General features: G+C 44.5%; 1 protein-coding gene across 1 annotated transcript in view; it reads left to right on the forward strand.

The window, feature by feature from the left end:
• LRRC56 (leucine rich repeat containing 56) overlaps positions 1-21,304 on the forward strand; it is a 65,405-nt gene extending 44,101 nt beyond the window's left edge. Inside the window, exons 5-13 of the mRNA XM_049819678.1 lie at positions 5,213-5,309; positions 5,716-5,913; positions 10,094-10,271; positions 12,394-12,594; positions 14,063-14,127; positions 15,268-15,398; positions 16,164-16,357; positions 18,948-19,314; positions 20,080-21,304. Of these exons, the coding sequence (XP_049675635.1) occupies positions 5,213-5,309; positions 5,716-5,913; positions 10,094-10,271; positions 12,394-12,594; positions 14,063-14,127; positions 15,268-15,398; positions 16,164-16,357; positions 18,948-19,314; positions 20,080-20,269 (1,621 nt within the window). The 3' untranslated portion in view covers positions 20,270-21,304. The remainder of the gene's footprint in view (positions 1-5,212; positions 5,310-5,715; positions 5,914-10,093; positions 10,272-12,393; positions 12,595-14,062; positions 14,128-15,267; positions 15,399-16,163; positions 16,358-18,947; positions 19,315-20,079) is intronic.
• Positions 21,305-25,236: the final 3,932 nt, after the last annotated feature.

Raw genomic sequence — 25,236 nt, forward strand, 5'->3', positions numbered from 1 at the left:
GTTTCAAACCCTTCAGTTTATTAATATTTTTTTTTTTAAATCAATTATAAATGCAAGTTTGTGGGTTCAAGGTGAAACTGAGGGGGGTCTATGTTGGTTTCTTGGCACTTTTGAATACTGAAAACGTGATCTAGTATTCAGTGCGTGTTCTGCAAGCAAGTGCGTAGGGGTGTGCATGGGGAGTAATTACTCTGGAGGACACTGGTTTGGCAACCTCAGAGGCTGTAATCCTCTGTTTATCACAACCAAAGATATGATGTACGCATTCCCACCCCATGCTCTGTCTCTGCTTCAAACCTGACCTGTATGAACTATAGCAGAAGTGAGCAGGATATATAATTGATTTGCCTATTAATTCCTTGCCCTTTCTGTAAAGTTCCTGGCTTCCACGTCACTCGGGACAGGACACTTGTCCACTAGAATTGAATTATCCGTTGTGTATATTAATGGGAGCTACATTTCCTCTACAGTGTCCTCTGGTTCTTTCTATATGCTCTTTGTTGTTTGCACATCACTGGGCCCCTCCTGCGCTGCGTCATACGACCAACTGCCACCAGCTTTGTACAATGTCTCATCTTTTTCCTATTTCAGCTGTCAAACTTCTCAGTCATATTCTCTACCCTATTTTTTGAATAGATGCTCTCATTTTCTATATGTTTATATCATGCCTAATACAGGAGGGTTCTGGTGTCTGACGTGTCTCATTAATTTTAGTCTCAGTCAATGATTATTTTGGGGGAGGGGTGTTTTGTTACACTACATGTATAATTATAGTGGATTTTCTCTCTTACTACCCTGGTAAACCATTAGTAAGAGTTTATTATTATATTAAATTAATTTATGCTGGTAAATTATTATTAGAGTGCAGATTCTCATTAATTCTGTTTCTTGTTAAAAAGTCACGAGATGCAATTTGGGCTGATCTGACCTCTGCACTTAAATTAAAACATACCTGTGTGCACACTTGCATGCACACAGTGGTTGTGCACACTCACACAACTCCTTGCTTTGCTCTGACCCCCTCCAAGGTGGACATGCCAGATACGGTAGAGCTGGTCCCAGAGGAGGCACTCCCATCTCTTGCAAGTTCTTAAGTTCTCTTCCCACAAGCCAGAATATTTCAGAAGTATTTTCAGAAAATGTCGGAAGCAGCTTACTTGGAGTTACGTTGCCATTACACCTTACAGCAGCCGTGCTCTCAGGGTAGAGAGCACGCTCTTCCGCCCAGCCTAAAGTTCTGGGTCATGCAGTAACAGTTTGGCCCTGCAGATCTTTACTCCTGGGTCTGTAATTTTAGGCTCCCCCAGCAGCTAGCATGACCCCGGAGTCAGCGAGGGGAACTGTTCCTGGCTTTAACTTGCAGCGAGTTCTGCGGTCGGGCCTGGGCGGAAGAAAAAGTAATTTTGTCTCTTCTCCTCACTGCTGCCTGTCTACAGTAGCAGGGAAGGAGGGACAGCAGTCATTTGCTCTCCATAAGAGCTGGAGTGCTCTTGTGGAGGGGCAGAGGGTGAAGATACCTCTGCTTGCTAGCTCTCTTTCCTGAAACAGAGAGCGAAAGTGGGCCAAGTGATACCAAACGCTTAGTGCAACAAAGTTCGTGCTTCCTTAGTATCTTGCTTCATGGGTTAAAGGTGAGCTTGGGACAGCCAACTGTAGCCTCATAAGAAACCAGTTCCCATTTACTTCCATGTTTTTTTCTTTTCTGTGGTGTCTGTAAGCATTTTTGAATAATGAGGCACTGATATCAAACACTGGGTTGCATTGCAAACACATGGCAGTTCTGCCTTTTGCAAGTACCCAAGACATGGGATATACAACCTAATTCCTTTGTCTGGAATACTAATACTGATCAACTTTGATTAGTATTAACCTTAAACATGCTACTCCTGACTTGTGCCAAAGTTAGCTGCAAGAGAGTCAGAGCTGCAACCCGTGAATGAAACTGGAATGGATTTGAGACTATACACTTGGCAGCTTAAACTGTGAAGAGTAAGGCAAGTAGGTTTTAGAAGTCATTTAAATTAGTGTCTTCCGATAGTGTCTGCAGCAGGAGAATGCTTGAAGACTCATTAGCTGATAATTCATAGTGAATACGTGCTGTGTGTGACTTTTAGCAGACGGTGTGAGTAGGGACTGAGCCCATTTGTGTGCACTGGGTTTAGCCGTAGCCGGCACTGGGACTGAAAACTATAATGCACAGAAGGAAATATGATTGAACTCTGGGACCCTTGACCTCTGAGTAGGAGCAGGGGACTGCTTCTTCAAAATGCATGAAGTGATCAAGGTTTTAGCAGTAGAGGGGATAGCTATTTCTTCTCTGGGCCTTGTGTAAAAACTGCTTGGGAATTAATCCATTGCTTTGTTTTGGCATCCTTTATATTGACAGAGAAACATTAGGAACAAGCATATTACCACAAGCTCCTTCTGTGGCAAAAGACCTTCAGTTAGGAAGTACAAGGCAAAATAAAAATAAAATTAATTAATCATACCTTACGATACCACATGTAAAGTAATCAGGCTAGGATTGTCTTCAGTTTTGCTGGCCTAATAAACACACTGTCTATCAGAAGCACTTGTTTCAACGATACAAAAATGAGAGGGACCGCTTTCCTTTATGGATGTTCAGTGGTTTACAGAAAAGAAAATTCTGCACCAAAATTAGTCTGAAATTTGAAAAACTCATCAGTGCTTGAAGTGGGTCATGAAACAAGCAATGTAATTCCTTCGTGTTACTCCTAATGCCATATTTGTGTTTATGGATGTGTTGGCCTTGGTTGATGGTAGGTTCTGCTTTTATAATTTAATTTAGTTTCTTTCTTATTATAGGCACACAGGTTGCAAATCTAGTAATAAATTTCTGCAAATATTACTTTGGGAGGCATCTGTTCCTTAAGGAAGCCTTAGAACCAGTGTTTGTTTTGTTTATAAAATATGCACAACGTAAACAGTTGTGGAAGATCTTCTGCAAGTCTGGGGATGTGATGACATACAAGCCTTCAGGTCAGGCAAATCTGAATGAGTAGTTGGAAAGAAATCTGACAAAATACCATCTTTTTAGGGGCTTATCTGGTCACAGGTACAGTGACACCATGGTAAGTGTTCCTGATTGCCCTGATAGCTAAGGAACGAGGTAAAGTGAGTTTGCAGCAAGTTCACAGAAGGAACCGTGTAAGGGAGTTCCTGTGTGTGCATGGCTTGCTTTATCCTTGCGTCTCTGTACTAGATGGCGACGTCCTGCGTCAGTACGGGCAAGCTGCCTAGATGCACAAAATTCAGTGGAGTTGTGGTTTATGTCAGTTGAGGGTTTTCTCCTGTAAGGAGGAGTAGCCTTAGACAGAAAGAGATGTGTCGTGTGACTGAGATTTTTCTTATTTGCTTTGTTCTGGCCATTAGATCAGCTGCACTGTTTGTACTTCAAAGGCTATAAAATGCTAAGTAAACACATTGCATGGCACATCCATCATGAGCTTACTTAAATCTGCAGCATCCAGGGAAGGGATGATCAGAGATACCCCATGTCTGGGGCCCCTGCAGTGGTAGAGGATGGATGAAGTGAGATAGGCCTGAATGATGCCTGTGGACGGACAAACCATGCCCCAGAAGGCAGAGGGGTGAAAATCCCTGGTTTCACCCTAGAAGCTCCTATTCAGCCCTGTATTTGGCAAATCACAGGCAAGAGGCATCTGGGGTTGTTTTTCTATGCATCCATCCTTTTATTCAGCCTTATGCAGTCTCCTTTCTCCTGACGTGGCCCTTCCCAATAGTTCAGATGGTGGAGAAAGAAAGAACAAAAAACACAGACAAAAATACATCTATCCCCACTTGTAAAAGCATTCCTTCCTGGCCTCTTGGACTGGCTGGCTGTGCAGTATCCTTGAAGCAGGCAATCTGACTGTAGGGGGTTTTGCTGCAAAGCTGCATCAAAGCTGCAAGAGGTTCTCAGAGGGCAATGTAAAGCTACTCTTTTTCCCCATGGTTCATAAAGAGAAGACATGATTAAGGGAACTATATTACCCTTATTCCAAGATCAGAAGGGACCCCTTGACCATATTCTTTTATCTTCTGCAATTTTCCCTAGACAGTGCATTAAAGTATATATTATTTATTATAATGTATATTATAAAAATGGATACTATAAAAGATAGCTAATCTGCAATTTTGAAGTCCAAGAATCTCTGTTTAAGAACTATTTTAGCTGTCTGGATGTGGTCCTGGGCAACTGGTCCTGCTTGAACATGGGAGTTGGGCAAGATGACCTCCAGGTGTCCCTTCCAACCTCAACCATTGCTGTGATTCTGTGAACTCCATGCTAGTCTCTACCTCCTCTGATCAACTGTCCTCATATTTAGTTCCCTGCTGTTTAGTTTTTTCATTATTCAGGTAGTCTGATATCACAGCTACAGTAGAGAATTCTGCGGTTTTGGTTGGTTTGGGATTTGATAAAGTGTTGTATTTTGGTTATGTTTGAGCAGTGGCTTTATGCAACTTAATGTTACCCAAGATGAAAGGTGGTTAAGCCCCCAATTTGATTTGCCACCATTTTTGCATTTTGCATTATCTTTGTATTGTGCACTGTTGCAGTGTCAGTGGGACATCGCACATGTATGGAGTTAAGCAGGTCAGTATGTGCTTTTCTGGGTTAGGACCATGAAGTTTGGAATTTATATAAATGATCCCTTATTTATATTTTGCTAGACCTAAAGGGTAGGAAAATAGGATGGAAAAGATTATAATTTTCTGCTGATTCAAAAAATGTTATTTGGCAAGAGTGCTATTCCTTTCAACTGCAAAATCAGAAGAAAGGTAACTCCATAAGAGGACGGAGTGAGATGACTGTGCAATCAGCTCAGATATGTTAATTTGGGTTATGTGTGTAGAGCAAATGATGCCAGCATAAGCAAACCTCACTTAATTCTTAGCAATTATCTGCAATTTATGACAGAATTACCAGGATGTAGCTCTTGGATGAATCCTAACCAAACTGAACTGGGGTGACATGTTGTCATACAAGAACAAAGATGTCTGAGAGAGAGAGAGGTAGAAAGGGGTATAATTTTATTCTCCACCTTTGAAGCTGAACATTTTTAGTGACATTTTTTGTAAACAATGCAAGATTTGAAGGAAGTAGCAGTGGCCTAGTCTTGGGGAAAAGAAAGCAAGTCTTGAGTTCCTTCATCGATTTAAATAGAGCTTAAATTGTTTCTTTTATAAGGGATCTTGGAACCACGTTGTCCCACCTCCATGTCCTATGGATGGCTTGCTGTGGGCTCTCAGATTTAGATGGGATCTCTTCCTGCAGCTCTCTAAAAGTAAGTGTAGATGTGTCCTGCCAAATGACGATCTCAAACCTATCTTCAGTTGATACTCTTTACTTGTAGCCTTTGTTCTCTTCTCACCCTTTTTTTTGATAAAGGACTTTGGTTGGATGCCTTGAATTGCTCGTGTTAGTTTTAAACTGCAGTTAGACACTGCAGTATTTTTTTTTTTTAATGAGGAGTAACATTCAGGTCTGATCCTAAAGATGCCTAATGCAGCATAGAGTTTGTTGTCATATTAGCCCTAGCTATTTAAGGTAACACAGCCACACTTGAAAAATGTTCACTTCCATGCTAATTTCATGCTGTACCATGTAATATTTCAAATATTAGAAAACATTTTGCAAAGCTTGAGTGTTACTTGTGCAATCCTGTGGTTTTCATGTTTACTTCTGCTGAGGAACTCTACATAGCCTATAACAACATCTCGGACCTGAGCCAGCTGACCTGGTTGGATCACCTTGAGGTTTTGGACCTGGAAGGGAACAATATTGAGGACATCAACCAGATGCAGTACCTGGGACTTTGTTGCAAGCTGAGCCACCTGACAGTGGAGGGCAACCTTATTTGTCTGAAGCCAAATGCAGAATCTGCAGAGGTGAGGACTTGGTTTGCACATATTGTGTTAATTTTTGGCCGTCCTTTTTTAGTTTGAGTTGGAAATGAGAAACGTTTCTGCATCTTCCTAATGTATCATTCTGAGTATGACACGGCATGCATTTCCCATCTTTCATTTCTGTTGATTTTGTCCTCTCACGGGTATTGTCTTCAGGATGACCACAAATGAAATACAAGAAGTGCTAGTAAAGACTCAGGCCTGTTCGCTAGCAATCTGTTCCTTCTTACCTGTGGGGATGGGTTTAAACTAGAAATCAGCTGTTCTGATCCATACAGCTGTTCTGTTGTTTCCCAGCTTGCAGTGCAAACAGGCATCTTAAAGGAAAACTAAGGAGCATGGACCCCAGCTGTATGGATCCTTCTAGCCTGTGGGGATCTTGCAGCAGGCTAGAAAGTAGACAGTATTTTTCTTACATGATGTGCCAATTGCAATATCTCAATTAGATACCTGTCTTTGGGCTTTTGCAGTTCTTTTGGAGGCTATCCAGTCCACCAGCAAGTGCTCTGATATCACCACCCTCGAAAGTTGAACCCTCAGAAAAATGATGCTTGAGATAACTAGGAAAAGCTGTATTGTAGAGTTCCTACTTGCTTGTCGTCCTTTTCCCTGAAAGGTTAAAATCAAATGACCAAAAAGACCTTCAGCAAAAGCTGAAGATATAAAATACAGTGATTCACCTCTTACATACTGAAATGATAAAATCATTTTTGCAGAGGTATTTTGTTGAGGGCATGAGATCCTCTGTGTCACAAAGATGAAAACACAGTAATACGTGATCTGCTTTGGGTTTGAGGGCACTCAACAAGAAAAGTAAGGGAGATCTAATTCTACATGAACAGTCTCAGATCTGTATTACTCTCTTTCACTTTCCCCTGCTTCAAAAAAAGGCATTGTTGGGATATAAAAACAAGCATCTTGGCATGTACTGAGAAGGTAACTGGAGGAAAATCAGAGTTTAAAAAACTTGGTCAAATAAGACTGTTCCTCATTTTGGTCACATAACGTCTAACTCATGTCATCAGATGACAGTTTAAAGCCAGCACACTATATATTGTCATCCAAGTCTTTTGGAAGGTCACAAGCCTGTGCACACACACCTAGGTACGTAATATGCAGCACTCACTAAGGTTGGCACAATCCCCAGTGTCACCGTAAAGAGCTGCTAACACAGGGGTTAGAAAGCAGAGCAGGAGCTGGTGCTGGGACTCCATTGTGCTGTGTTCCATAGCTTTGCTGTGCATTTCAAAGTGATCACGCCCATGCCATTAATTTGCATAAAAGTTTGGGGTTGGTATTCATCCTGGATTTAGACTTGAAAACTGAGGTGCTATCACTAAAACTCAATCGTGTAGTAGACATGCGCGTATTTTAAGTCTTCACACTTTTTAGATACATGAGTTATTAGCATTTTTCAGATGTAATTGTTGGCTTGGTCGTATCCCTCAGTAAAAGCAGCCACAGAAGGTAGCGCTTTAGCTATCATAATTTTCCTCTCTGGAATCCAAAAGAAAACATTATATACTTGCCTTTCTGTTTTGAACTGGTAGAAGTATACTTCAGAGACCACACCTGTAACTATTCGTAACCAAAATGATTTCTCCATCAGCATTTCTCCCCTACAGAAGATGAAATCATGTGAGGAAAAAACCATATTCCTACAGTAAGGAAGCCCTGCCTGCTTCTGATGGACAAAGCATGCCTACTTACTCTGTTTACTCCCACGGAGACAAATACAACTTCTGACACTTCCTTATCATAGCTTCCTACCATGAAAATGGTGCAGTGTATCCTAACAGCATAGAAAGTCTGTTTCTACTCCCTTGTCGCTCCTGCTCAGCGAAATTGGTGGGTTTGGAGCACATAGTTTTCACTTGGCATCTTCCGTTCTTAAATGTACTTGTAATGGAGAAATGTCAGATTGTCCTTATTTGTTTAGCTGAGGAAATCAGCCCTTGGGATGCTGCTGCGTGTTTGCATGTAACAGGAGTTCAAAGAGGAGGAGTAGGTATGTGGTGGTGTGCCCTGTTGCTCTTCTTCATGCTGAATGGCTGTCTCTACTCCTGTGCAAGTAGTTGCATTCAAATGCCAGCCAGAATTTGTTGAAGGATTCTGCACAGTGGTATGTTTTACACTGAACTGTAACAGAGGCAGACTGTAAGTTCACTGTAGTCTCCCACCCAGTCTCCGTGTTGGGAAGCTGCTAAGCCCTGGGGTGGTTACAAAGCCAGCCCTGCCCTCGGCTGCCGAGAGCTTCTCCATGGACTTTGTCGCTTTCTTGGTTTCAACTGATGTTTGCATTTCTTCAGGGTATAGAAAAGCCACCTGAAATATAGAAAAGAACAGATGTGGGCTTACTTTGGTGTGCCCTAGATGGCCACCTCTATTTCTTCAAGCTCCTTCTTGTAGTCTGGTCCTTGCTACAGCTCTGTAAAAGCTCTCCTATCTATTTACTTGTAATCTACAGAATGGTCCAGCAAAATTTACTGCTTTCTTCAGACGGTCTGTTTGCTCTCTGTAATTTGATTTTCAGATGAGCTCATCTTCCCCTGTTATCTAAACCAAGAGCAACAACCTGATGATAAATTCTGCAGCCTCTGTTGCAGTAATGTAACATGAGCGTAACACGATGCTTCTCTCCAACAGGACATGGCTGGAAATTGGCTGTAGCCCAGGCAGTGTTCAGAGTACATGTGGTACAGGGTAGCATGGCAATTGGTTGAATCATTTTCTAAATTAAGATTAAAGGCGTAGTTAGAGAAATTTAGTGTCTGCCTCTTAACAACAACAAACACACGCTTTATTTGTTGAGTTCCCTCTGCCAGCTTCAGTGCTGCGTTGTGTGGAGGGAGGGAGCATATGGACAGCCAGGTCCCACAAAAAGCTTTCAGTTTGTGATAACTGTGATGAATGAGGACTTGGCTTTGTGGGGTTTTCCAATATTGCATGCAATGTCTTGAAAAGCATAACATTTATCTGGATGAAGCAATTGATTTGCAGGTAGCTGTCCATTCATATTCTGCCACTAGCAGTAAATTCTTGCTTTATACTTTCTCTAAGTAGAAGAGATTGCCATCAGTGTTTGCTACCTTTTGTAATCTGAGACTATTTTAACCAAAAATATTCCCATTGCAAAGCAGCACAACCCAGTGAGCCCTGAGGTATTGCTAAGTTTTCACAAAGACGAAGGTGCCACGTGAAGGTGTCTTTCTACCACTGGAATCCACTAAAACAGCCCAATTCGCAGTGTCCTCTGAGCACAGTTGTAACTGCTCTGGATTGGCCTTGCTGCTCAGAGGTCCCCAGGCATTGGCATGTGCTCATGAATCATTTCCTAACATGTCAGCTCCACCCACCCACGCAGAAGGGGGCTGCACCCATGCTTTCCCCCATGGCTGTCACACTGAGTCCACGTGCATTGGGAGCAATCACGTTGTTTTTCCAGCACACAGAAAAGAAACCTAAGTGCAGCCCATTTTAGCCTTCTATGCACCTGCTGTTGGCATGCGACCTCTTGCAGAAGAAAATGTAGTTTGAAGTAAGCCATCGCTTCTAACAGTGTATAAAATCACACACCAAACCCCTGAAGACTGCAACAGAAAATCAGTGCAGTTCATTCGCTGTAGCTGGTTTATGGGCGTGCCTAAAAACACAGTCCATGGAAATGCTCTTTCTTTTTCCATCAACAGGTGTAGCAACACTTATAACATTTTCAAGTCTTCCTGTTACCTGAGTATTGATGCAGCAACCAGGGAATCACAAAAGCAGGGAGAGAGGCTGGCTGAATGTTGAGGGTGCCCAGGCTTTCCATGGGCATCAGTGGCCTTCTGCACTTTTGTACCTTATCAGAATATAACAAAAACAAATGCCAAAGCCATCAGTGGGTAAACAGCAAAGGAGCATTTGCGCAGGGGGCATGTGTTTGCACTGCTCAGGACATGTTCACAATCAATTCAAGTAGAAATAATGTGAGGAGAAAGCACAGTGAAATTGAAACTCCTGACTGTATTTATTTCTGTTGAATGAGGTGAATAGGTTTGCCTCGTAGAAGGCATTTCAAGTTATACAGCAGTCATACAAATTGAACACTGCTGTGCTGCTGGTGGAAGTCCACAGTCTGTTAAATAAACTGTTCAAGTGACCACTTTCTCAATTTCTCCAGGAACCAGATTATAATTACAGAGCAGAAGTAAAAAAACTCATTCCCCACTTGGAGTATTTGGATGAAATACCAGCAAGGCAAACTGCTCTCCTTCCTTCCAAGAAGATGCATGAGGATTGGCTAATCATCAAGGAATCCATCAAGGAAGGTGGTTTAGCTGGAGACATTTCATGGTTAGGTATGTCAAGTTTCCTATCAGGGTTCATTTTTCAGGTCATGATGTATGGAAAAGAAAGATGAAGAGCAAGATGGCCTCTTCAAAGCCAACGTTTAATTATAGCAAAGGGATGAAGGACATTGTCTTCTTCACTTGGGAAGTGAGGAAGCTGGAATTCAGCACGGTGCAGATTTAATGAAAGCTGGCCTAAGCTGGGCATCAAGATCAGAAAAATGCAGATGACTTCTAGAGCAAATCCAAGGAGTAGCTGGGAGTCTGTACTTAGCGTTCATTCTGCATGATGGGAAGAAACAAAGCTTGGAAAGAAATGTTTCAACAACAGGTGTTCACAGCCTTTTCCATGGTAGCAGTCAATCCTATGTAGCATGGATGTAGCAGGATTTTCTACTCCAATTTAATGATAGGAAAGGCAATTTGGTCACCACCCCTCAATGGTAGCAACATCCTAGCAACTGAGATTGCATGGTCTTGTAAGAGATCTGTTCCATTTTCTTTGCCTCTATGATTAAGTCCATTACATTCATTAGTAGAGAGTAAATGGTTTGAAAATAAATCTGTTGTCCCCTTGCCTGTAGGCGTGGTTATAGTTCAGATGTCCATGCTTTTATGTACCATGCTACATGCACTTTACCATGTACCATTAAATATTACAAAGTATTTCCTATAACTGCTCCTGTTGCTTCCCATTAGTGTGGGCAATGCAGTTGGCTTCCCAACCCCCCCACTTGTGGTTTGCCTGCCAACTGTACTCCATTAAAAAATTTAGTTTGTTTTGGAATAAGTACATATGTTTGTCATTTATTTAATCCCTGTGGGTCCAAATCATTTGTTGTAATAGTAGTTATGATGAGGAAAAAACCCATTAAAATCTGATCCCTCAGTGATCCTGCTTTGGCAACATCAGCTATGGTTCAGAAAACTAGTTAACAAAGTGAGCTGACAGAAACAGTAGGGATGGAGCACAAAATAGTGAATTTGTATTGTTTCCTGGTGTAACCAGACTTACATTCTTGCCTTCAGCTCTAAACTGATGAGTTCATATGGTCAGGTTCAGACATCCCCGTATTTTTTTCTTTCCTATGGCAATGTTGACTCGGGTACTTTTCACGGACTCTGTATTTCATAGGTCTGTATTAACAACTATGGCCGAGGTATTTTAAAGTTCCCTAACACTCAGCTCTTAAGGAAATGGCCATACTATTACAGAGCTGATTGCTCCACTGTGGAGCTGGTAGATGCTCAGCACTTTACGAAGCACACTAATCATCTAGGCACCAAAATGAAATTTGCTCTCCTGTGGGTTGTTGACTGCACATGCTGCTCTCGCGGCTTGTGCTGTGCTCTCAGGACAGTTGGGCAGATAAGAGGACAAGGCTCTGTCTGCCTTCATTAGCTTTTGTATAATCCACCCTGCCCTGTAGCATTACCAAAACTCAGTTTTCACCTTTCTTTCTGTGGTAGAGAAGGATCTGTCTCTGAGGCAGCACTGGGAAAATCGATCGCTGCCATTCCCAGATTTCTGTAACTACTGGTACGTGGTTTGTCCCCATTGACTAATAGCTCTGGTAAGGTGGCCATCACCATCTGCATTGTGCCTGGGCATTTAAGCAATATATTTTAAGACTGGGGGTTTGGACTGTGCCTGTGGCAAGCCTGCAGTGATTCTCTCACAGGCAGGCGGGCAGCAAATGAGAGGCAGCTTACTCTTACTCTAGGCATGGAGGCAGGGGAAGTAGCAGAGCCGTGGACACATCCAGGCTCACCCATGAGGTGGTTGGAGGTGGGTGGCGAGCACAGAGTGGTTCCTGACCCCAGACTCAGCCAGCAGCCCGTCTCTGGAGTCCAGGAGCAGGAGGAGGGTGGAAAGGGACTTTGCTTTAGTTGGGGGTCCCCACATTCTGCCATCTGCAGAGGACAGCTACAGGGGACTGCGTGTAGCACCAGAAAGCCCTCTGTCTCCAGACTTGACCCATTCCAGCATGTTTCTTGTAGCTGCAATAACATGTTTTTCTGTCCCCTACAGCTCCGAGTGTGCAGCAGCAGTCGCTGCATTGGCAGTGTAAGGTGATGGTGTGGTTAGTGTTGCATGACTGTGCTTACACTAGTGAAACCTCTCTCTTAGATCTGTATCTTGGGGCAATAGCAAGACAGTCTGGATGCAGCCCAAGACCCCCGACAGCTTCCAGACCTGGAACTGCGCAGTGGTCTGCTAATGCGGGGAGATCTAGCAATGCCTGTCTCTTGTACAGTGGCTGTCCTCTTCCAGATCCCACTGTTTCTGATGAGCTGTTCACAGAAGATGACTCTAGTGATTTGACACATGGTAATGTATGTTTTTTAATTCTCTTCTTTCCTACACCTCCACCTTCTTCTAAATGTTTTTATTGCTGATGAAAACCCGGGTGCTTTGAATACCACCCACCCATGCCGCTGCTAGATCAGATTCAGCACATATTTTCTTCCGTGGGACTCACCTGCTCTTCCGTGGGCCTTCCTTTATTTCCACCTGCAGCAGAAGGTGCAAGTCATCTGGGCTTCGCCCTCCTCAGCCCCATGCATTATGTGCGGCTATCCCTCTTGACAGCCCCATACTGCAATGGTGCTCCTTTACTGAAGTTGCCTTTCACATCTCATCAAAAGCTGTCCTGCACAGTGCTTTAAATTACATGTCAGCCTAGCTGGGGCTTACTTACGTCACACCTGGGCACATCTTCTTCAGTCATAGGAATGTGCTCCAAGGTAGTCCTCCAGAAAGACATGGGGATACGCATTCACTCCCTGTTAGATCACATCTTCAAACTATGTGTAGTGCAGTCTCACACTGCAGCAGCATCACTGCTGTCAATGAGCACTTTCTTTGGGGTTTCCAGTGCTGGGTCCCTCAGCAAGAGGAGTCAGTTCCTTGACTTCACATACCTGCTCTACAGGCTAGCCCAAAACACAGGTGTACCACTGCCCTTCCTGCCCTGGCCACCCAGTACTGCCAAGTTAGCAGCTCCTGGAGACAGCTAGATGGAACGGGAGTTCACTTCTGGCACAATATTTGGCACTTCCCAAGACATCCTTCCCTGTGTCCTCAAAGACCTTGGTGGTGCAACTCCACCGGCCCGTAGAGTGCAGATTAGATAGGAAGGTGGTTGTTTTCCCAGCATCGTGGGCTGCTTCTCTCAGATGCCAGTCCCACCTCAGTTCCTTGCTCTAGGTAGGAGTCAGGATGATGAACTAGATGAAGCAATGCAGTGTGAACAGCTGAGTGCGCATTCAGAAATGTGGAAACCAAGTACAGCTTGCTAGGGAATGAGGCCATAATTTCATGTGCGCTTTTAGGTAGCTAGCTCTACTGATACAGTTTCACCCAATGCTCACTGCTTCTTCCTGCCCGCTGCCTTGCTTCTTGTTTTGGCAAGAGCATCTGCATAGGCACATGGGCAACCTGATTCTGAGTGGGATCCAGCTAAAAAATAACCCAGAAAAACAAACACACAAAAAACCCCCAAAAGCACATTTAGTTTTAATCTTGATCTGTTCCCTGATCTGACTCACCATGTGGCCACACAAATGTTTGCACCAGCACAGTGGAGGGGGCAGGGCAGGAGCAGGAGGAGACAGGTTCTGGTAGAAACAAAGAAACTGCATCTTAGCAGCAATGTCAGGCCATGCCAACTGACACTGTGAACCTGCGCCATGAAATATTGCATCCTCCTGTCTATGGGAAATGATGTTTGATTTCAAAGACAGCACCATTTGTTAGATGCTGGAGTAAAATGTTTTCTTTTTTCCTTTTTTCTTAGGACTCAGTCAAGTTATATGTGGGAACCCCACCAAGGCCCTTCGTGCAAGGAGGCAAAAGCTAGGTGTATGTTTTTCTTGTATACTTCATATTCCTGCCTGGTGACCCCCATAAATCCTGGGATAAACTGAACTCCCACTGCGGTTTGTGGCAACTCACTCTCTAAGCCCCCCAACATGCAGTTGGCCTTGAGGAGGACGGAGAGTCTCTTGCCCTGATGTTACAAAGGTGCCCATGTGCTAGCAGCAATTAACCATCAGCTGTAAAGGAAGACGTGAAAATCACCTATCGGCTGCTGGCAGCAGATTTCCTGTTGTCCTGGCTAAGCAAAGCACAAGGCAGGATTGCAAAATTTGACAGGATTCCTACAACAGCTATTAGGCAAAAGATTTTTTTTCAGCATTGTTTCTTTGATGTTGGCATAAAGAGTCAGATCGCTAATGCCACAAGGTTGTTCCTATTGACTAAACAAACACAAAGCCAAAGTTTGTTCCTCTTGGCAGTGGGGTGGTACCCCAGCCCTGCGGTTCAGCCTGCTCGTTTCGGCAGTAACTTAGTGAGAGGATACCCACATGTGTAAAGGGGTGCAGTCTGGCTCATCATGGTTAGCTTTTGTGGGCCCTGAGGTTCAACATGGCACGGATGCGTGTGCATACATTTAAACAGGCTGCACTGTTTAAATCAGAGAAATGGCCTGCACCGGACACCTGCATCGCTGTGCTGTTGGCAGCCTCGCTTAATGCTGACAACAGATGTTAAAGAACCACTAGAAAAAATGTGTCCCTCCCTTGTCTCTCTGCTGCCACTGCCTGAGCACTGGAAGCTTTTCTGAAACAAATTTGAACATTTGAGTGAATTACTGTGTGTTATAATCTAGGATGTGGAAGGGGACTGCAGTCATGTGCTGAATGAAGCGGTTTCTGTCACACTGATCTTAATATGCTTATTAGTATAGATGCTACAGGCTTATACACCAGAGAGATATAAATCAGCATTTTTGTTACTGCCACCCTGGGTTCCTCAAGCTGTAACAGTGCACATGACTGGGGCAAGGGGCTTCTTAAAACTGAAGGGCAAGAAATGGTGAGGGTGATCTGAAAACTCAAGAGCAACAGTGGACTTTGATGCCTTCTAAAATCCACAATCTAGAAACAGAGCTGGGGAGAGCTCCTGAGGTTATCAAGATAACTTCTGTCATTTTTGCAGCCACCTGCAGTGAGCCCTTTGAAAGTATGGGGTCTGAGGACAGAAAACTTTTACAGCTCTGGAGGAGCAGGAGACCTGCACCAGGAAGATGTGTTCTCTGAACTGAGAATACGGAGAGAGCAGCACAAGTGGTGAGACCGCAGGAGAAATCTTGTCATGCAATAAAAGGTCCATTCATTTTCTGCTGTAATAATAAAAAAAAACTCTTTGGCCACCTGGTGGTGGTTTCAGGGGATAGTCTTGGCCTCCTGCCTTCCTGTCCCTGTGGTGGCCGTCCTTCTATCAGTCCTGCCCGCTGAAGCATCTGTGGGGAGGGCAAGGGAGAAGAAACCTGGGGGAAGATCTGAGCTCTCTCTAGCTCTCTAGAGCAGGCTGAAGACCAGCATAGGCTGGGTGGGCTTGCTTGCTTAGCCAGAGCATGGAAATGAATTTTCATTCTTGGCCCTGACAGTGTCTGCCTTCAGACAGAAGTGAAAGAAGTGAAAGTTGATGAGGTTTTCTGCAAGGATCACATTGGCTTAACCAAATGAAAGGCTGAAAGGAAAATAACACCGTGCTGAGATTCCCCCATCTCATAGACAGATAATGGTTGTTTTGGAAGTAAAAATGGCTTTATTTCTCTGAGCTTACTTCATTGTGTAGTATTTTAAAATAGCCCCATTTCACTTGATTAACTTTAGGACACTTTCAGATAATCAGACACAGGCAGCTTAGATGGCTGATCCATTTAGAATGATTTTCTATATCTCCAGGAAAGTGGGAAATCACAGTGGGTGACTAAATCCACTGCCTGGGCGTTTGCCTGTGTGGCCATGCGCCATGCCAAGCTGCACTTGGCTGGCTACATATTCACAACTTACAGGCTAACTAAAGGTGTGATACTTGATGTTGTCCAGGTGCCTGCAAACAGGTCAGCAAGAAAAAGCCATCCAAGCACTGAAGGTAACTCTTAGTGGTGAGGAAGAGGGTGAAGACTGCAGCCTGACTGACAGCTGTGAAGATGAGTTGAGGAAGACCTGTGATGAGGACCTCATTGAACGGATTTCACTTGATTTTTCCTGCCACTCCTGTCTCTCCCAGTCTTCCTCAGGTACTGGACCTAAACCTCTGGGGAAGAGTTAGCTTAGATGACACATGCTACTAACCATTTGTAGATAGATGTATTAGTAACTGCAGTGTTTTACGAGATCTGGCTTCTGTGCTCTAGAGCAGCAATTTGGAAATAACATTGCAGAGCCAGACCCTAAGTAATCTATTCCAGTTTTTAAGCAGGACATGGTGGCCAACTGTGTTGACCATCAGGTGATATATTTCAGCATGGATCTGTAGAATTAAGAGGAACAAAGCTGATCTTACACCAGCTTAGCATCAGGTCTAGAAGAAGGACATGCCTCTGTCTTTTACCTTGTGTCATTAATTTTTGGCAGTGCCAGGTGAGTCTAAAATACTGGCGTTCCAACTAAGCTATATTTTACCCCGGCTGGCACTGATGGAAATAATGGCTGAGCTAATGATTGAGGTTTAACTGGGCAACTGCAAATTCTGGAAAGATATGCAACCAAAGGGATGCATTCAGTAAAGAGTTTAAAAATGAAACGTGCTCTTCTACTCAGGAACAAAGCCAAAGGCCTCTCTGGAATTGCATTTACACAAATGACAGCAGAATTCCTGCTCTTCACTAGTTGTTGAATATTGTACTTAAGAATATTAGAAACATTAATAATGGTTATTCCAAATACATGTGAAGTAGAGGAGCTTACAAAAGTACGACTTTAATCTATTTCTATTGTTAATCACCTTTTTTTGCCTTAAAAACTATTAGCATATGAATTTTCATTTTACATTTCTTGCAAGGGCAAAAATGGATCTATTAAAATTTGGAAAAATATATTTTGGAAAAAACAGAAGTATCATTAAACTATTCAAAGTTTCTGTGTATTAACAGTAATATAAACAATATCTCCTTAAAAAGAACAGAAACTGTTTGGAAAAATCTAAAGAAATGGCCTATTGTCCAGTGACCACAGAAGTCTTAGACTGTGATCTCATGGTCTCTCTAGATTTAATCTGATCTTTTTTAGATTTAATATGATTTCTTTAAATTTAGTATGATTTATTATGATCTCATCATCTCTGTAGATTGAGTAGGCAATGCCCCAAACACCTCACATAGTGAAATGCACCAAACATAGTGTCATGCCCTATAGGACTATGGAAGTGAATGGTTGGGCATAGATCTGCCCATCTTGTAACCAAATCTGCTAGGATTTGGTTACAGGATTGATGGACTGGTTTGAAATCTAGTATTACCTAAGGCGGGGGGGGGGAAGATGACCCAGATCCCAAATCACAAGCAGCTGGCCATAATAACCAAGATGCAAATAAAATAATCACAAACACAGTAGCTTTTGCCCACTGTCACTAATAGACATATGTGTTTTGCAGAACAAATACCTGATAAAACTTTAGCAACTGATAGACTTTATTCAGCAAGACAGTTAAAAAAATACAGTTTTCCTCTGTGACTTGAGACTGTGTTAAGATTTGGAGAGGTATTTAAATGCCTCAACACTTAACTTCAGAAGTGTGTCCTACCCAATGTGATTTTCTCACAGAATAACTTGTTGCTGGAAACAATCCTTCTGACCAGGAAAAGACAAGTCATCTGAGCAAAACCGCTCTTATGTAAAAGTGTTTGCAGCGTCAGATCCATATAATCTGCGCTCTTTGGAAGTCATTGAGTGTTATTTCAGGCTCTTGAGTCAGGCATACCAGTCTTTCAGAGTGTCTTTACTTAAAAACAAATAAAAAACCCTATAAAATTTAGACATTTTTTAAAGCATATAGTATGATGGAAACTGTTCAGTGAAAATCTTTTATCAGCTTTATGTGGTTACCTAAGCAGTAAAATACATCCCCATCAATTAGGAGCTATAAAACTTTCTGTGCCTGGGTTTTGGTAGCACATTCTTTAGATTGTGTTCCTGCCCTGGACCCTGCTGATCAGGCGCTTAAGTGCAGTTGGTTCTCTTAATAGACAAGAGCAATCAGATCCCTGCTATATATAGAATGGTTTTAAGCATATATGCATGCACATTATATTCATAAGTCAGACACAAGATTTTACTTCTCTTATGTTGCACCTGAAGATTACATGGGCTAAAATATGAATAGCCAAATAGTAGCCCTGCATGCAGTGCAATATTCTCCGTAGCAGTCAGGCACTTTCCATAATTTTAAGGCTAATCTCAAGAGCTTATTCTTACACCTCTGCCTCTGATATTAAAAAAAGTGGATCCACTCATCTGTGTTTATTCCCGTGCCTTGAATTTCAGATCACTGGATGGGGTCCTTAGGTATTTGAAACAAGTCAGTGCAGACACTGGCCAGGAACGATGCAGGTATGATCCTGCCTGAGAAGAGGAGGGTGGGAGAGCTGGTCTGTCCCTCTTGAGCTGTGTGTGGCTTGTGAGCAGTTCCAGTGCTTGGCACATCACTGGCAGGGAGCCCCCGACTATCAGAGGAAACAATTCAACAAGGCCAGCATCGCTGTGTGCCCCAGGACACATCTTCCCACCCAGCACCATCACACAGCATTCTCCAAAACCTTTCACTCGCTGAGTTGGTCATTTAGGAGTAAGATGAACTGGTAAATCACTGCATTTTCCTCTGTGTTTCAGGTTCATCACAGGCTCAGGAAGGTGCAGTGTTCCCCAACCTGAACCACTGTCTAATTCCGTCCCCTCCAAAAACCCCTTCACCTGCATCTGTAACGGGTGTTGCAGCAAGACCCTGGAAAATGAGGAGCCACAGGGTAAGATGCCTAAAAGTACCCTGCCAAGAGGAGGAGAGGCAGTGGACACAGCGATGCCAGTCAAGTACTCATCAAGAAACTTCAGCCCAGTCTCTGGGCAAAGAACTTGCTCTCCTGAGCCAGCATGGCATGCTGGGTGCCTCCAGATCCCAAGGGCAGGGCCAGCCTGCTGGGAGCACCGGCTGGCAAAGACCTATTTCAGGACCAGCAGCTGTTGGATCAACAAGTATCAGGTATGCACACTGCCAGCAGCACTGCCTGCAGTGTGTCTGGGGAAGACAGAAGGGACTTCACAGCAGGAAAAAGCAGGCTTCTGTGTTGTCTCTGGAGTCTCCTGCCTGTTCTGTAAAAAGAACTTTTATTTGTGCTGACATTTACCTTTGTCCATCTAATGCTAAATGAAACATTTTCTCATGTTCCTTATAGATTGAGTGTTGGAAATCTTGTATTTTCTTGAATAACGGGCTAGAATTTTCCTGTGTTCTTATTGCTCCACTCTCATGTTCCCCATGCAGGGCCAATGCCCACGTCTGTTGCAGAGCTCTTGCAGTGGTGCTTGTTCAAGACTCTCTTGGGGTAAACCCCAGGACAAGTTCCTGACATCCCACTTTGGGTTTTTTCCCTTGAAATTTACATTAATTCATGTTAGAAAGAGCTTTGGAAAATAAAGGAGGCATTAGAGAAGTGTCACATGCACCAAAACATGGTTATTTCTGAACCTGCTTACTGTAAGATTAGCATCGTGTTGCTTCTTTGAAGAAATAAAACTGAGGAGTTGTGATATGACACGTTGATTTTGAAGTTAACGTAGTCATTATAGAGCAGTATAGGCAGAGAGTGCATGCCTTGTGTGGGAAGCTGGTGCGCATTGTGCTGCTCCCAGGCCTGGCAGTTTTTGGTTCAGTTTTCAGAGCGGGAGACGGCAGAGCTGGTGTGGAGAATGCAGATACCCAGACCCAGAGTGCCATTTCACCACAGTGTTTCTTTCTTTTCCTCAGGCCCACCATGAATGAGAGCTGTCTTGGAGAGATCAACCACCAGCAGCCAGCTGTCTGCTCTTTGGCAAAAGCCTCGGAGAGGTTTGGGCTGATGAACACTGCTTGGCCCCTGACTGCCAGGGCCGTATTGCAGTCCTTGCCAGACAGACCCACTGCCTTAACGTCTCAGAACAAAAGTCCCCAGTCCTAGAAGATACCCAGGTGGAAGCGTGTGTTAGAGCCGCGTACACAGCACAGTCTTGAAGGTTCAATGCTATCTTTCAGCTTCTGCAAGCTAAACGCAGAGCTGTGCAAGTAGAGCAGTTCAAACAAATGACATGATTTGCCTTAATTAAGGCTACAGCTGGTCCAGAAACGCTGTCTTTAAAAAGCACCTGCTGATCAACAGAAGAGCTAATCAACCTCTTATTACAGAAAAACGTGGTTATTTTTGTAGCCTTCATGCACTAAAACAGAACAAGTCCTAATGTATTTCCTCTCATCCACACCACGCCCTGCTCTGTGAGTCAGGCGGGGACACTGAACCAAGCAGAGCGTGGAGCCTGCAGTTTGTGCAATAGGCTGGAGGAGGTGAGGGACACAGGGCATTCCCTCTCACGCTCAGCCGCCTGACCTAGCAGCAGCCCCGCGATGCATCTTTTGCAGTCCTGGATGTTTAACATGCAAGGAACAAAGCCAAGGGCTTGAGAGGAAGCATTGACCAGAGTGGGTTGTAAGGGATGGGTGCATTGCCTGAGGAAGAGCCCAGGAAGGCTGGGTGGTTTCAGAGTTTTGCCCCCATAGGAGCTCACCCCATTCACAGGCATCCGAGGTTCTTGTTGCCTGCATCGCTATGGGAGTGAATGCTGACCAAATGGCCCATCCCAATATTAATGTGTTTGTTTGCTCTGTAGCTACCTGGAAGGATTTCTCTCACTTCCTATGGATAGATATTGCATACCAGAATTTCATTAGCAAAAGTGACCTCTGTAAGCAGGTGTCAGAGCATCCCCTGCGTATGCTTTTGGAGTCAGGCATGCCACCTCTAGGTTTTTTTAGATCAAATAGACTTTCCAATTTCATGTGATTGAATAATTTTAAGAAATGCTGCAGCAAAGACAAGGCAGAGAAGTAAGGCAATAATCTCTTTGGGTGAGATTCAAAACATCTGTTTTAGTGACTGCAGACTGTGAGATGCTGATCCAGATGACTGTGCCTTACAACTTTATTGATGTTGCAGTCTGAAACCAAGCATCAGCACATTTTTCCAGTTTAAATTACTATGTTAGATATATATTTTTAAATCAGTTGATAAAACTGTAATTACATGATGAGTTAATGATTTGGTTTATGTCTTCTTTCTACTGGTCAGCTTAACATACAGGAGCAGAATAATAGAAAGAGCCTCAAAGCTTTGTCTCGTTGTGGTGATACTTGCACCACCTTCTCCTACAAAATAGTCTGGAGCTTGAAGCTAGTTTGCCTGGTTTTGGTGAGTCCTAGAGGAGGAAATCATTCATCAAAAATCATTACAACCTATATGTGGCATGTGATTCTGTGCAATACTATGGATGCAGGCAGGATTTCCCATCAGATGTCACCCAGCAACAGTGCCTGTATCCTTAAACAGGCTTCTAAAATTGACTTTTTGCCAGCATTGCTGACCATGACCATCACCAAAAAAAAAAAAATCTGACATTGTAAGAGTAAAAACAAAGTGGCAGCATAGTTTTCAGAAATGCTCTGTGCCCTCCCCACCTGCTTGAAGTCCGCAGCTCTCACTGGCAGTCAGCACTGGTGACAGTCAAGCCCTTCTCTATAGCCAGGGTCATATCAGTGGGTGATGGGTGGGACTGTCTTCTCCAAATATTCAGAACCTCCTTCTCAATTTGCATCTTTGATTTCAAAGGGGAGGAGGGGAAGAAAAAAGCATAAGTGAGTTTTTGTACGTGGAAACTGGGGCAGCTAGACGGGTCTGCATGTGTACATCTGCAGATGCAAAACTCTGGGCATGGATCTGGAAAGTACTCTCAAAAGTGCCTGCGAGCTCATCTCGCAGCAAACACAACTTGGCTCTGTATGTGCATGGGGCAAGGAGCTTCTCTGTGGTGGTGGAGAGGGCTTGGAGAAACGATCAGAAAAAAAGCTCTGCCCTCAGGTGTGGGAAGTAAGAGTCACTGAGGGCTTCATCAAAACCATTTAACTCTGTTTCCCGATTTAAGTTCCCTTCAGGTACCCCAGTGATATCTCTCAGGGGTGCAGGCAGTGTGTGACCTTCCAAACAGCCACCCCACCCCTTACTGACCAACTCTGCCCCACTGATGGCCTAACCAAGGCAGTCACATGCCATGTAGTGGCATGGCATATGTGTACAGAGACAGGAGAAGATGTCCTCTCTACCTATCGATCACTGCATCAGCTGGTGACCCAGCACTTCCTCAGGTGCGTATCAGTAGGTATGGGTATGTAAGATGGGCTCGAAGCCACATGCTGTTGTGTCCTGGCAGTGCCCCTGCGAGGATTCAGTGTCCTGAGCTGACTTGAAGGCCTAAGGAGCAAAGCAGTTGGCGTGAGCACTGTGGCTTTAGTGGCACTGTGCTGCAGCAGAAAGCGGCAATGCTGGGAGCTGGGGGCCCTGGGGCACTTGCAGGGCAGCATCTTGATGCTGCTGTCCTCGTTTGAACCTCTGGGTTATGTGCTGGAAAGCAAAAGCTCTGCTCTCAGGTGGACCTTGCAGGCAGGAAGCCCCATGCTTATCTGGGAGGCGTGCTCAGTCTCAAGCTGCACTGCTGACCACATGCCCAGAGCACAGGGCAGGAGGCCAGAGAAGGACGCTCCCATGCTCAGCGAAGCAACAACGCTTAGCTCCTGGGCATTGCTTTCCTGAGGTTGATCTCCAGCTGTGTTACCCAGCAGGGCAGAGCCTGGTTTTGGGCATACAGAGAGACTTGGCAGCAGAGCAGTGACATCAGTAGGAATCTGACTTCCCTCCATCATGCACTCTCCTTGTTAATACAGTGTTGGCACAGGGAGTTGAGGAAGACTAATTAGCACATGAAAGCTTAGCAGGTAGCGGAGCCAGGCATTGGTGGACAGCTCTGTTGGAGGCATGAGCTTTTTGCGTGCCACCTTCATTCCATCCTTTCTTTCTGGGCTATCTGACCTGCTGAGTGGTATGTGCAAGCATATGTGCTCTGAAGCTAAATGCATAACGAGATCCATCACCAGACTGTCATGCATGGAGCAGCAGGGAGGCTTGTTAAGAGCAAGTGTGCAATCACGGCCCAACATAACGGGGAAGAAGGGCTGGTAGTCTCCTCTCTGCAGGTGGCAGGTGCACCAAGGTTTACCAGAGCTGCCACACTGTTGGCTGTTGCAGTTTCCAGGACAAGCCAAACAAACAGGGCTGTTGCAGATCAGATGTCCACAGCTATAACAGATCCACAGAGGAAATTGTTGCTCAGGTTTTAGTCTCTGTTTATCCACCTTCCACCTTTTTCATCTAGAAAATGTAAAAGCTAGCCAGGGCTTTAACGGGCTAATTAGGATATGTCAGGCATGATGGGCTACCCATGAATTTGATTCTCTTGGCCCAAAAGGGAAATATTTAGGGAGTTTCATCATGGTTTTCTTGTCACTGTTTCCTCGGTTAAAATCCTGTGTTGGTTCCTTGAATATGGACAAAGACATTTAATGAACGAGCTAATTCCCATCCCTGTCTTTGCAGACTCTCTTAATATTTTTCTGGGTAGGATCCTTGCTTCCGGTTGGATGCAACCAGTTTCGGATGTACGTTACAAGGGTCCATCCCCTCATTCTTGTAATGGGCCAGGAGCTGCTGATGCCTTTAAGTATCTCGCTGCCTTAATGGGATTTGCTGCCGGCTGCCAAATTGATACCCAGTGTGTAAGCAGGAGAGAGGGATGAGAACTCCTCCCCCCTCACCTATTAATAATTCGGCATCGCAGGGAAGAGTTTTCTGCCAGGAGCTAAGTCTTATCAGCACATGCTGCTAAGGGAGGGGGTGGTTAGCTGGAGGCAGCTGCCCTGCAGGGAGCAGGGCTAGGAGCAAAGGGATTTGGCCCAAAGCAACAATGCTGCAGCATTAACAGGAGCACAGTCCATCCAGGAGGCCTCTCAGCATCACTTAGCTGGTGTCCTATGAGCAGCTCTGCTGGAGTGGCTGGTGCTGCCCTGCATACTGAAAGGCTCTGCTCAGCCAGAGCTTTAAAAAATAATTGGAGAAAGAAGCAGGAAGCTGCGTGCCAGCCAGCCAGTTATTTCAGTGTCTAAAATTCCTTCCTTTTCCTGAAGGGAGTGTGTCCGGGACAGCATCCCACCCCAATAAATGGGCCCTGACAAGCGAAGGCAGCTCCTGCTCAGACTTGGATTGCATTCTGCACCTCCCAGCTCTGTAGAGCCCAGCCCATTGCAGGGACCTTAGCATCCCATCTGGGGACAGGCCAAAGGGGATGCTAGCCCTGTCCAGTGTCCCCATTGCAGCTGTGTGCACAGCCCACCACCTGCACAGGGCTCCTGGAGGTCATGCTTGTTACCAAGGCTGTTACTCTCATTGAAGTCTTAGGGTTGCTTTGCACTTGGAACAAATTCATCTTCATTGCTAGATGAAGAGGAGATACCTTCTGTGGTGGCCAAGGAGGAGAATGCCCAGGAGATGTTGAGGAGGGAAAGTCTCATAACACACCTCCTCTTCAAATACATGCAAATGACAGGTCAGCTCAGGATCATTTCCCACATGGTTCCTTGGCTTGCTACTGTGTTCAGAGCCCAACATGCTCAGGCTCATTGCCATGGGCAGTGTCTGCACTGGTAGGACACAGGCACTTCTGGGGTATGGTTAGTCAGATGGTTCATGGTCCAGTAATGCCAGTCTCTTCATTGATAGAACAGGGTTTGAGATGGCCTAGATGTCTCCTTGGTACCACCCAGTGCCAGGTGAGATTAATCCTGCCCTGCAATAGCTTTCTCAGTATGTCAGAGCATCCTGGCCATGTTTTTACTTTTGGCAGCACGTTGCTCCCCTAAAGTTCCCCTGGGGGATACTGGAAATGTCCTGGCTGAGACAAAGGACCAGCCTTGAAGAGTGGAGATGGCACAGAGAGCGTGTGACCACTGGGTTGGCGTGCCTTGTGTCAGTGTACATGGCTCCTTGAGCAG

This window comes from Accipiter gentilis, chromosome 17 (genome assembly GCF_929443795.1).
Source record: "Accipiter gentilis chromosome 17, bAccGen1.1, whole genome shotgun sequence".
Classification (NCBI taxonomy): domain Eukaryota; kingdom Metazoa; phylum Chordata; class Aves; order Accipitriformes; family Accipitridae; genus Astur; species Astur gentilis.